The sequence below is a fragment of the Pituophis catenifer genome, unplaced genomic scaffold (assembly GCF_029215685.1).
Source record: "Pituophis catenifer annectens isolate HBS135680 unplaced genomic scaffold, rPitCat1.0.hap2 SCAF_3, whole genome shotgun sequence".
Classification (NCBI taxonomy): Eukaryota; Metazoa; Chordata; class Lepidosauria; order Squamata; family Colubridae; genus Pituophis; species Pituophis catenifer.
In genome coordinates this window covers 216566735-216578760 of record NW_027256883.1, presented here as the reverse complement: position 1 = coordinate 216578760, position 12026 = coordinate 216566735, and the positions used below count along the sequence as shown (strand labels likewise).

At 52.2% G+C, this 12026-nt stretch overlaps 1 protein-coding gene across 2 annotated transcripts; it reads left to right on the top strand.

Moving 5' to 3' along the window:
• Positions 1–10675, top strand: DDX27 (DEAD-box helicase 27). Of its 2 annotated transcripts, XM_070941920.1 has the most exons (21): positions 1–98; positions 191–313; positions 389–448; positions 571–715; positions 1616–1665; positions 6318–6407; positions 6827–6932; positions 7018–7191; positions 7287–7437; positions 7582–7681; positions 7894–8035; positions 8118–8271; positions 8356–8437; positions 8527–8704; positions 8797–8903; positions 9225–9327; positions 9421–9515; positions 9604–9733; positions 9847–9937; positions 10284–10358; positions 10438–10675. In XM_070941920.1, exons 1-21 carry the CDS (start codon positions 21–23, stop codon positions 10451–10453), a joined length of 2250 nt encoding a protein of 749 aa, XP_070798021.1. In that variant the 5' UTR covers positions 1–20; the 3' UTR covers positions 10454–10675. The 2 variants fall into 2 exon arrangements, with proteins under 2 accessions (XP_070798021.1, XP_070798022.1); XM_070941921.1 differs by having other exon boundaries at positions 10284–10675.
• Positions 10676–12026: the final 1351 nt, after the last annotated feature.

The window sequence follows — 12026 nt, the reverse complement described above, 5'->3', positions numbered from 1 at the left end:
CGTGCTTCTCCGCAGCCACGATGGAGGCCAGCGCCGGAGCTAAGCGGAGCCTGGAGGATCCGGACGCGGAGCAGGAGCGGACGGACTCGGAATCGGAGGTGAGGGTCGGGCAGCGGGTCGGGCCGGCCCGGGTGAGTCGGTGGGAGATTCGGGCCGCCCACCGACCCTCCCCGCCTCGCCTTCCCTGCAGGAGGAGCCGGCGGCCGCGGGCCGTGGAGACTTCGCGGCGGGCTTCGCGTTCTCCGAGAAGGAAGCCGCGGCGGGAGCGGCCAGCGGGGCCTGGGCGGAGGCGCTGGGGCAGCTCAAGCGCAAGGTAGGCAACCGGGGCCCGGGGCGGGGGCGGGGGCGGTGGAGGCCGCGTCACCCTCACCTCTCGGCCCTCTTGCAGCGCTGCGCCACCAGCTTGGATGAGAAGATCGCGACGGTGAGGAGACAGCGCAGAGCTCAGGTCAGAAGCCGCTCGCAGCGTCGCCTCAGCCCTGGCGGCGCTTCCCTTCGGGAGGGGGAGGCCCGTTGGGCGCGGGGCTTCGGCCCGGGTGGTTGAGCAGGAGGCCTTTCATCCTTCCGCAGGAGGCCGCGACCAAAGAAGGAGCAGCAAAGAGAGATTGCGGAGAGACCACCCAGGAAAATGAGGCAAAGACCGGGGATAGCGAGGAGGAAGAGGAGCTACAGTCGGAGCTTTCCTCAGCAGATGAGAGCGTCTTTGCAAAAGCTGGTAACTGACCCTTGCATTGAGGGAGGCCCGGCCAGGAGACACTCCCAAGTGGCTGGTCTTCAAAATTTTATTGTCAGAGTACAAGATGTGTTATATGAGATTGGCTGAGCTTCCCTTGGTGCACCCGCCCCCCCCCCCCCAACAATACAACTCACAGTGAAAGACAGAAAATCCCTATCCCAGTGAATCCTGCTAACAAACACCCAATCCTATTGCACGTTGCGCTGGCCCTGCAAGTCAATCATACTATGTTGTTATTTTTCATTCAGGAGTCTGACAGCCCACGGATAAAAACTATTCTTCAGCCTGTTTGTGTGGCTGCCATGCTTCTATATCTCCTTCCCGATGGTAGGAGAAGAAGAAGTGCTGACCAGGGTGTGAGTTGTCCCTAAGGATTTTCCTCACTCTTCTAAGGCAGCGAGCCCTAGCAATGTCATCTAGTGGTATCGGGGGACAGCCCACGATGTTTTATGCTGTGCTCGCCACCCTCTATGATGTTTTTTTAACTGCGGCTGTCAAGCCAGTATACCACACCATATGCTTGGAGGAAAGTGATTGTCTGCTTTTTATTAGCTGAACAATTGCCAGAGATCAAGTATATTGTAGGGTAGAAACAAGGTCATGATGAAATAGAATTAGGAAATTTGTGGTTCAAAATATTGTGAAAACATACATTGTTTGAAGCCATAATGAGTTATTTATTCAGGCATCGCATAATGCATAAGCATTAGCTTAAACTGAATCTGGATTTAACACATACAATCAGCTAGTACTTGGGATTATTTCATAAATTTAAATGGTAAATTAATTATATGATCAATACCTCAATTTTATTTGTTGTGTACAACATTGCTCTTGTATTTTGTAATGTTAAGTACACAGCAATTGTTTTTTTTGTAGATACTCTAAAGCTGAAGCAGCGGTGGAAACAGAAGCACAGTGAAAAGGAGGTGAGCATTAGTGGAGTGAAATCGGACTAAGTTGGAGGGTCTATCTAATCCAACCTTTGCTCTGTGCAGCCTCTCAGGTAGATAGCCATTGGCCATTTTTTTAATATCACAAATTTGTCTTTAGAGGATGAATGGGATGAGTTTATGCACTAATTCATCACAAATTGGCTTGGTTTTCAGCTATTGTGCATTTTTATTTTATTTTATTTTATTTATTTTATTATTTTATTTTATTATTTTATTTTATTTTATTATTTTATTTTATTATTTTATTTTATTATTTTATTTTATATTTTATTTTATTATTTTATTTTATTTTATTTTATTTTATTATTTTATTTTATTTTATTTTATTATTTTATTATTTTATTTTATTTTATTTTTTATATTTTATTTTTTATATTTTATTTTATTATTTTATTTTATTTTATTTTATTTTATTTTATTTTATTTTATTATTTTATTTTATTTTATTTTATTTTATTTCTATACCGCTCTTCTCCCGAAGGACTCAGGGCGGTGTACAGCCAGAAATAAAACCATGAGAGTATAAAAATTTAAAACAATTTAAAACAATTAGCCGAAAATTCTAATAAAACAACCCATTAAAATAGTAAAAATATTATTATTATTTAGGCCAGCCCTGCTTGTTGGAATAATAATGTTTTTAGAGCGCGACAAAAGGTATGCAGGTAGGGAATCCTACGAATCTCCGGGGGCAGCTCATTCCAGAGGGTGGGGGCCCCCACAGAGAATGCTCTCCCCCTGGGGGTTGTCAGCCGACATTGTCTAGCTGATGGCATCCGGAGGAGCCCCTCTCTGGGAGCGTACCGGTCGATGGGAGGCTATCGGTGGCAGAAGGTGGTCTCGTAGATACCCAGGTCCCATGCCATGGAGCGCTTTAAAGGTGGCAACCAACACCTTGAATCGCACCCAGAAGACCACCGGGAGCCAGTGCAGCTCGCACAGGAGCGGTGTTACTGGGAGTGTCGAGTCGCTCCCATAATTACCTGCGTGGCTGCATTCTGGACCAGTTGGAGCCTCCGGGTGCTCTTCAAGGGGAGCCATGTAGAGAGCGTTACAATAGTCCAGACAGGAAGTGACGAGGGTGTGAGTGACTGCGTAAGGAGTCCTGGTCCAGAAAGGGACGCAACTGGTAAATCAGGCGAACCTGATAAAAAGCCCCCCCGGCCACAGCCGTCAGATGGTTGGTTGGTTGGTTATTTTTTTATTTTTTTATTTTTATTAGATTTTTATACCGCCCTTCTCCCACTGAACTCAGGGCGGTGAACAGCCAAGACTAAAAACATCGCATACAAAATTTAAATTTTTTTAAAAAAAGAAACAAATTTTGGCCCAATAAATTTAAAACACCCCAATTAAAATCAATTAACAATTAAAAATATCTAAAGGGGGGGTTAAGCCAGCCCAGCTTGATGAAATAAAAAAGTTTTAAGAGCACGGTGAAAAGCACGGAGATCTGGGATCCTACGTATCTCCGAGGGCAGGTCGTTCCAGAGGGCAGGTGCTGCCACAGAGAAGGCCCTCCCCCTGGGGGTCGCCAGCTGACATTGTCTGGCCGATGGCACCCTGAGGAGTCCCTCTCTCTGGGAGTGTACTGGCCGGTGGGAGGCTATTGGTGGCAGGAGGCGGTCCTGTAAGTACCCAGGCCCTAAGCCATGGAGCGCTTTAAAGGTGGTAACCAACACCTTGAAGCGCACCCGGAAGACCACTGGGAGCCAATGCAGCTCGCGTAGGAGGGGTGTCACATGGGAGCGCCCCGTCGCTCCCATAATCCCCTGCGTGGCTGCATTCTGCATCAGTTGGAGCCTCTGGGTGCTCCTCAAGGGGAGCCCCATGTAGAGAGCATTACAGTAGTCCAGGCGGGAGGTGACAAGTGCCTGAGTGACTGTGCGTAAGGAGTCCCGATACAGAAAGGGACGCAACTGGCGAATCAGGCGAACCTGATAAAAAGCCCCCCGGCCACGGCCATCATATGCTCTTCTAAGGACAGCTGCGAGTCCAGGAGGATGCCCAAGTTGCGAGCCCTCTCTGAGGGGGTCAAGATCTCACTCCCAATAGTCAGTGATGGAGTCAACTGACTGACAGGACACCGGAAACCACAGCCACTCGGTCTTGGAGGGGTTAAGTCTGAGCTTGTTCCTCCCCATCCAGATCTGTACGGCTTCCAGGCATCGGGACATGACTTCAAGGGTATCATTGGGGTGGCCCGGGATGGAAATGTACAGCTGAGTATCATCAGTGTACCGATGGAAATCCACCCCAAAGCCACGGATGATCTCACTCAGCGGCTTCACATAAATGTTGAACAGGAGGGGCAAGAGGACCGACCCCTGTGGCACCCCACAAACTAGGCACCTTGGGGTCGACCTCTGCCCCCCTGCCAACACAGACTGCGTACAGCCAGAGAGGAAGGAGGCGAACCACCGTATAATGGTGCCCCCCACTCCTAACCCCTCCAGCCAGTGCAGCATGATACCATGGTCGATGGTATCAAAAGCCACTGAAAGATCTAATAGGACCAGGACAGAGGAACAACCCCTGTCCTGAGCCCTCCAGAGATCATCAACCAATGCGACCAATGCCGTTTCTGTGCTATACCCAGGCCTAAAACCCAACTGGAACAGATCCAGATAATCCGCTTCATCCAGGTGCTGAGGAAGCTGTCGTGCCACCACACTCTCAACAACCTTTGCCACAAAACGAAGGTTGGAGACAGGACGATAATTTGATAAAACAGCCGGGTCCAGGGAAGGCTTCTTGAGGAGGGGCCTCACCACTGCCTCTTTCAAAGCGGCGGGAAAGAAACCCTCACTCAAAGAAGCGTTAATAATCCCCTGGAACCAAGCCACCACCAACCAGGAGGGTCCAGCAAACACGTGGTCACATTCAGCCTACCCAAAACCCTGTCCACGTCCTCCAGAGTCACAAGGTCAAACTGCTCCCAGCTAACATTCTCAAGACCCACCTCCGTCATCTCATCTGAACCCATCCAGTCGGACTCCAAGCCCTCCCGAATCTTGAGTGATTTTGTCTTTCAGATATTGCACAAAATCCTCAGCCCTACCCTGCAAGGGGTCTTCCTGTGCTCCTGTATGGAGAAGGGAGCGGGTCACCCTAAACAGGACGGCTGGGTGGTTATCCGCAGACCAAGGAGCCAATTGAGATCGGTGCCGAGTCAGAGGCCGCAAAGGCACGACGCGGTCCAAAGCCCCAGTGGCAGCCCTATGCCAGGTAGCCACTAGTTCTTCAGTCAAGTCGTGGGCCAGAGCCTCAGGAAGTGGCCCAAGCTCTGTCCGGAACCTCTCCGGGTCCATCAGGCGCCTGGGACTGTTAACCAGTTCCGTCTCCCTGTGGCGAGGGGTAGCGGTTCGAAGATCCAGTTGGAGTGAATGATCAGACCATGACAAGGGCTGCATAACTAAATCCCCTATTTCTAGATCATTCTGCCACTGACCAGAGACAAAAATCAGATCCAGAGTGTGTCCCCCCGTGTGAGTAGGGCCTCGAACTAACTGGATCAGGTCCAAGGCCGTCATGGAAGCCATGAACTCCTGGGCTGCCATTGATGTGTCACCGACCGATGGCAGGTTGAAATCCCCCACAACCATCAGCTTGGTATCAACTGTCACCCCGGTTATCACATTAGGCAGCTCGGGCAGGGCCACTGCCACGTAGCAGGGAGCCAGGTACACGATCAGCAGGCCCACCTACACCCCACGGCCCCACTTCACGAGGAGGGACTCACATCCAGCTATCTGAGGAACAGTGGTCTCCCTCGGACATAGATCTTCGTTAATAACAACCGCCACCCCTCTCCCCTCCCCTGTGTGGTGGGCACATTTCTACAAGGGGCACCCCCCCCTTCCGGGGCCAACCAGGTCTCTGTGATACCCACCAGGTCCGCTCCCCCCTCCTGAATAAGATCGTAAATGAGGGGGGCTTTATTTACCACAGACCTGGCATTACATAACATCAGCCGGAGATCCAGGGCCTGAGGATCTGAGCCACCTGGGAAACGAGAAAGGCATTGGGGACCGGAGCGCGCAATCGCTCGAAGGTAGCGAGTGCGCACTCCCGAAACATGATATGGCCTCCTGCCACCCCCGTATCTGCCCCTCCCACCTACAGTACTGATTGAACAACCCTCTGGATCGAGCTCCCGCCTCCTCCCACACATCCGACCCTGTATCCCTGGTGCCGTACCCCCTCGCAGGGCCCAGCCTCGACTCTGGTGGATTTCCCCCTAAACCCACCCCAGTCTTCCCCGAGCCCCTTAAAATTATGATTAAAAACCCATTAAAAAAACCCCTCAATCTCTTCTTTGCCGCATGCCATCTCTCGGGGCTCCAAAACCCGTCATCAAGATAGGCCCTTGATAGCGTGGAGGGCCAGGCCTGCGAAAGGGGGGGATTTTGCAGTGCTAACAGCTCCGCCGCTAAATGATCATGTGCTTGATCATTGGGACTTGTTTTTAGGTGTAGTGTTGTGCATATGCCAGACCACTGTGATTTGATTGCAAAGAATGGTTAAAAAACATTGTACAAAGCAGGGCTACTAGCAGAGATCTGCTTCTGTGTAATATGGTTGGATGTTCACATTCTTGTTTTTTCCTCCGGCCTGATTTTTAGGAAGCCACACAGTTTTTTCAAGAAGACGCTTCACAGTACGATGATAGTTTGTCCTTCCAAGACATGAACCTCTCTCGACCCTTGTTGAAGGTATCCTTTTGAAATGTGGGTGCCTGGTGTCTTGTATGAATAAAGCCCAAATAAATTTGAGAGCCAGCATTGGGATGTGGTGCTTGCTGCAAAAAGGTCTGCTAGCAGCATAGAAAAGATGGCTGCTTGGAATAGAGTGACGTTCTGGGCCCTTCCCAAGGCCTTCCAGCAGAATAAATCGGTAAAGGGGAATGGGTTGAAATGGCTATTTTTCAGCCACCTTCCTCTTGGGCAGAGTGCATTCTTCCTATAGAAATGGGAAATATTAAGTAATTAAAAGACATAAATATTTAATACGACGGCCCTGCCTAAGAACGAAAGCGCTTTGGTAAAAGCACTTTCTAGTGATCTAACCAGATCTCTACTGGGCCTGCTTCAGACGTTTGCGTACCGACCTGCGTCACTATCTCTGTTCTCAGGCCATAACCGCCCTGGGCTTCAAGCAGCCCACCCCAATCCAGAAGGCCTGCATCCCTGTAGGACTGCTGGGAAAAGACCTGTGTGCATGTGCAGCCACAGGAACAGGTATGTTGCGCCTAGCCAGTGACGGGAATGGGTTTGAAATGACTTCTGGCCTCCTGTTAATTTAACTTTTTTGCTTATCTTTTAGGAAAGACTGCAGCGTTCATCCTTCCTGTCCTGGAGCGTCTGATCTACAAACCTCGGCAGGCCCCAGTCAGTCGGGTGTTAGTGCTGGTGCCAACCCGGGAGCTGGGCATCCAGGTGCACTCTGTTACAAAGCAGCTGGCTCAGTACAGCAGCATCACTGTATGCCTGGCAGTGGGTGAGTGACCCAGCTTTGGGCATTTCCATGGGTAGTTCACTGATCTGCTTGTTGTTTGGGAATTGTTGGGCTGCCCATCGTTTGCATTGTTGTAGGTGGCTTGGATCTCAAGACCCAGGAGGCAGCCCTGCGCTCCGGTCCCGACATTCTCATTGCCACTCCTGGCCGCCTCATTGACCATCTGCACAATTGTCCCTCCTTCCATCTGGGCAGCATTGAGGTCCTCATTCTGGATGAAGCCGATCGGTGAGAGGATGGCTTAATTCCCCCGGGGCTGAGATGTGGGGCAGGCTCTCCTCTGGCCCTCTAAGCCTCTTGGCCTGAGCTTTGCATGGTGGGCCAGGGAGAGGGCTGGCCAGACCATTGTCTTTTGTCCCCCTTGCATGTCAGGATGTTGGATGAGTATTTTGAGGAACAGATGAAAGAGATTATTCGGATGTGTGCTCGACATCGCCAGACCATGCTTTTTTCTGCAACCATGACAGATGAGGTACCACAGGCGCCTGGCATGGAGGAGGGCAAACAGGGAGAAGTGGGGTGTCCAATTGGGGGACAAGAACCCCTCGACAGATGAGCCTGGCAGGGCTGCTCTGGAGCAGCAGCAGGAGGCCTTGTTCCTGTCACATTTGGAGGAGAGCCTTTTCTGGGGCGCTATTTCTGGGAAGGGGTCAAGCCTGAGGAACCCTCCTTTCCCTTTGTCAGGTCAAGGATTTGGCTTCGGTTTCTTTGAAAAACCCTGTCCGGATCTTTGTGAACAGCAACACAGAGGTGGCCCCCTTTCTGCGCCAGGAGTTCATCCGCATCCGGCCCAGCCGCGAGGGGGACAGGGAAGCCATTGTGGCAGGTGGGGCTGGTGGTGGTGGAGGCCTCTGGTGGCGGGTTCAAGAGAGGGAGCCGGCAGTGATGAGTTCCCCTCTGCTCTCCAGCTCTGCTCACTCGGACATTCCCAGACCACGTGATGCTCTTCACCCAGACCAAGAAGCAGGCCCACCGCCTGCATATCCTCCTTGGCCTGATGGCTCTCCGTGTTGGGGAGCTGCACGGCAACCTTTCCCAGGCCCAGCGGTTGGAAGCTCTCCGGTAGGGGGAGGGGAGGGGAGGATGTGGCCGGGGAGGGTTGCGTTGGGGCTGGGCTGGCCTTTTCAGGGGCTCCTTTCTTTGCAGGCAATTCAAGGACGAGCAGATCGACGTGCTGGTGGCCACTGATGTTGCCGCCCGAGGCCTTGATATCGAAGGCGTCAAAACAGTAAGCTCCCTGCTGCTTGGCCCTCCCCCACCCCAGCCCCCTTTTCCCCACGGGGCAGATGCTCTTTCCTGCCTCCTCTGTACTTGCAGGTGATCAACTTCACCATGCCCAACACCACCAAGCACTATGTCCACCGGGTGGGGCGCACAGCTCGGGCAGGGCGCGTGGGCCGCTCTGTGTCCTTAGTGGGAGAGGAAGAGCGCAAGATGCTGAAGGAGATCGTCAAGGCTGCCAAAGCCCCCGTGAAGGCCAGGATTCTCCCCCAGGGTAACGGCCGTGGGGAGGGTTGGGGGGTGGGTTAGACCGTCATTTTACCGTGAGGGACTTGATGGCGGCAGCAGCCTTTCTGTGCCCCCCAGATGTGATTCTGCGCTTCCGGGAGAAGATTGAGAAGCTGGAGCCAGATGTGTATGCTGTGCTACGCTTGGAGCGGGAAGAGCGGGAGCTGCAGTGCTCGGAAGCCCAGGTGGGGCGGTGGGGGAGGGGCTCCTGGGTAGAGTTCTCTGCCCACCGAGCGAGTGGGGAAAGAGGGCTCAGTTTCCAGTTGGGGTTTCTCCAGAGGACTTAATTTAGAAATTCATTTCACTCAAACAGCGGAGAGAACGACATCTGGGTGACACCAAGTCTAGGCAGAGAATGACTGCATTTCAACACGCGCAGGATCTACCGTGGGGGGTGGGGGCTGTCTCAGCTGCTTCACTGGGGGATGAGTAACGTCCTTTCTCCCCCCCCCTCACTCGCCAAGGCTGGGCCCTTTGGGCTCTGACCACCTCTGCTCTCCTTCCAGATCAACACTGCCAAGCGGAAGTTGGACAGAGGTTCCCAGCAAGCAGCTGGAGGCACTCCCCGCAGCTGGTTCCAGAGCCAGGAGGAGAGGAAGAAGGAGAAGCGTAAGGGTTGGCTTTGGGGAAGGGCTTAGATTCATCCGTCCGCCCAGGCCTGGCCCTGATCCCCCCTCAACCCCTGGCTTGCTTCCCTACCAGTTGCCAAGGCTCTTCAAGAGTTTGACTTGGCGCTTCGAGGCAAGAAGAAGAGAACGAAGTTTGTGAGGGATTCTCAGAAGAAGGTTCAGCCGACGGTGAGCCTGGAGGGGGAGGGAGGGAGGCTGGCGCTTGGGCCCCTGGCCGCATCCAAGGCAGCCGTGCGAGCATCTCTCTCATCGGCAGCCAGAGGAACGTTCCCAGTTTGAGATCTTGAAAGCCCAGATGTATGCCGAGCGGCTGTCCAAGAGGAACCGCCGGCCCAAGCGAGCCCGGGCCATGCCGGAGGAAACGCCACTGGTAGAAATGAAGGCTGGTGAGAAGAAGGCCTCTTTCCCTTCCCTAGTTCTGAGTCCGGGGGAGGGGGCGCGCTTCCTTCCATGCCTAGCTTATATAACCTGGCTTCTTGGCTCTTGTCTCCCTTGAAAGGGCCCAAGCAGCAGCGCAAGAAGACCACATCGGTGTTTGACGTGGAGCTCACCAGCACAAACAAGAAAGCCCTCAAACAGTATCGAGCGGGGCGAGTATTGCTGTCCTGGCCTTGCAACTCCCTCCCTTCGGTGGGGAGTTTGGGGGGCTCTGGCTGGATGATGCTTCTCCCCCAGTGTCTGGGCCCAGAAGCCCAGTCTGGTGGGTCGGGAAACGGCCTGGCTGGGAGCCCACGGGTGGAAGCCCAGGGAGGGGAAGTGAAGACAAAAGTCGAGAAGGCGGCAAGAGGGAATTGTGCAGAGGGGGTCACCAGAAGTGAAGCTTCACTCAAAAGCATATTCTCCCGCCCTCCCTCTCAAAGACCCTGGGCGGTTCAGAGGAAAAGTCCCCCTTGTTCCCTTAAGGTCCACTGAGGGCGATACTCTTTTCCTCTCCAGGCCTTCCTTTGAAGACCGCAAGCGTCTGGGCTTCCCAGATAGAAGGAAAGGAGGAAAATTTAAAACCAAGTCCAGGTAAGGCTCCCGTACACCCAGTCTTCCTTCCTGGATTCTTTTCTGGTTCTGAGATGTTGCTTGCTTGTTCTTTATGCAGGTACAGGCGGAAGTGAGCGCATCTCTACGCAGCAGCCCTTGTGTAATTCTGGATCCCATCCTTCACATTCACTCTCCCTGCAGCAGCCTAGCAGTTGGAAACAAGCAGTGGCTGCTTTAGGACTGGACCTTGGGAGGGATGGCACTTGGGCCTCTCTCCTGCTTCTCTGAAACTTCTCAGGAAGACCTTGAGACCAAATAAACCAACTGTGTTGTTGGCTCATCTGCCTTGCTATGGAGCCCGAGGGTTGTGTGTGATCTTTACCTCGCAGCTATTAAGGAAGCTGAAAATTCCAAGAACTGAAAGGCAACCTTTACTCACTAAAAGATACTTCTTACTAATAGTAATGAGGTATTCTAGTAAAATCAGCAAGGGGAAGCTCAGAAGTGCTCTTAAGGTGAGGAGCATTGTCCTTATCCTTGCCCTCGATGGGTCCTGGCCTTGGAGCCATACTGTTGCCGTCACCGGAAACCAGAGAACCTCCTGGGACAAGCTGCTTGGGATTCCCGAGGTCCTTCCTGCCTTAATGGAGCAGCTGGCGCTTTGGGCCTTCACACTCCTTGAGTCCCAGGATCAAGGCTCTGGTTGGGACGGAGCTGCTTTCATCACTAGAGCCGCCACTTTGGGCAGAGGTCTCTGTATTTGCCTGCCCAAAGAGCAGCCCCCCTCCCCCGCCATAGTCCCACAAGCCCATATGACACAAAAGCAGACCACTGCCACGGTCAGTTGCTGGAAATGTAATTCAGGCTGGAACATTTACTGACATGCCAAAGGTTGGGGTGAAATCCATAGGACTCTTCACCTGATTTTATTGCAAGCCAAAGATGGCAGTCTTCTTAGCTATTTCTTCAGTATTTGGAATTGATAAAAGAATCGTGAACTTTCCAACTACGGCAGCACTCCAAAAATATTAACTGGAAGGATAAATCCACACGTAATTGTGGAATGTTCAATGATTGATATAGGTTGCTTCTTAAATGCAGTTTTTAGAACAGCTAAGCAAGATGGCCTTTTGAGGAATTGGATCAGCGGGAGGGGCATTTGGCTCAGTTTTATTTCCCAGGGTTTATGGGGAATGTGTCCCTCTACCGTGAGCTCTATAGCAGTGTGGAATGTACAGGGGAACAGCTGGAGGAGGACTGCGCTGACCATTGTTGGCCCAGGAAGTATTGGAGCTCGTGGGCTGCACTTGAATTTTATTTCCTGCGACAGAATTTAAAGGCTGAGCTGTAAAGAAACTTTGGTTCTCTCAACATAAATGGACCAATTAAGGATCAGAGCTTCAGCCAAGGTTTTTGTTCGCTGCTTAAACGCCAAGGTAACATCTACAGTAGCTCAGATGTCTAGCCGTACCAGTGGTTACATCCATACAGAGAACTGTGGAAGGACAGTCCTGGCAGAGCTTGCGGATGCTTACCAGAAACTGCTGGGCCCTCAGCACAGGGCTCTCACACATGAAAACTCTGCTTATTTTGACACCACGGAGTCCTTGTAGCTCTCCGGGCTTGGTTTTCTTGCAGTCATTTCATGTGTACTGAAGATGATGCCTAGTTGGGTCATGAACCATCTGCAAGAAAACCACCAAGAGC

What these genes read in the sequence shown, in the direction of transcription:
- DDX27 (XM_070941920.1), top strand. Translation starts at nt 21, where the DNA reads ATGGAGGCCAGCGCCGGAGCTAAGCGGAGCCTGGAGGATCCGGACGCG. An exon ending in GGAGACAGCGCAGAGCTCAG is followed by an intron (nt 449 to 570) that starts GTCAGAAGCCGC and finishes ATCCTTCCGCAG; the next exon opens with GAGGCCGCGACCAAAGAAGG. An exon ending in ATATCGAAGGCGTCAAAACA is followed by an intron (nt 8,438 to 8,526) that starts GTAAGCTCCCTG and finishes CTGTACTTGCAG; the next exon opens with GTGATCAACTTCACCATGCC.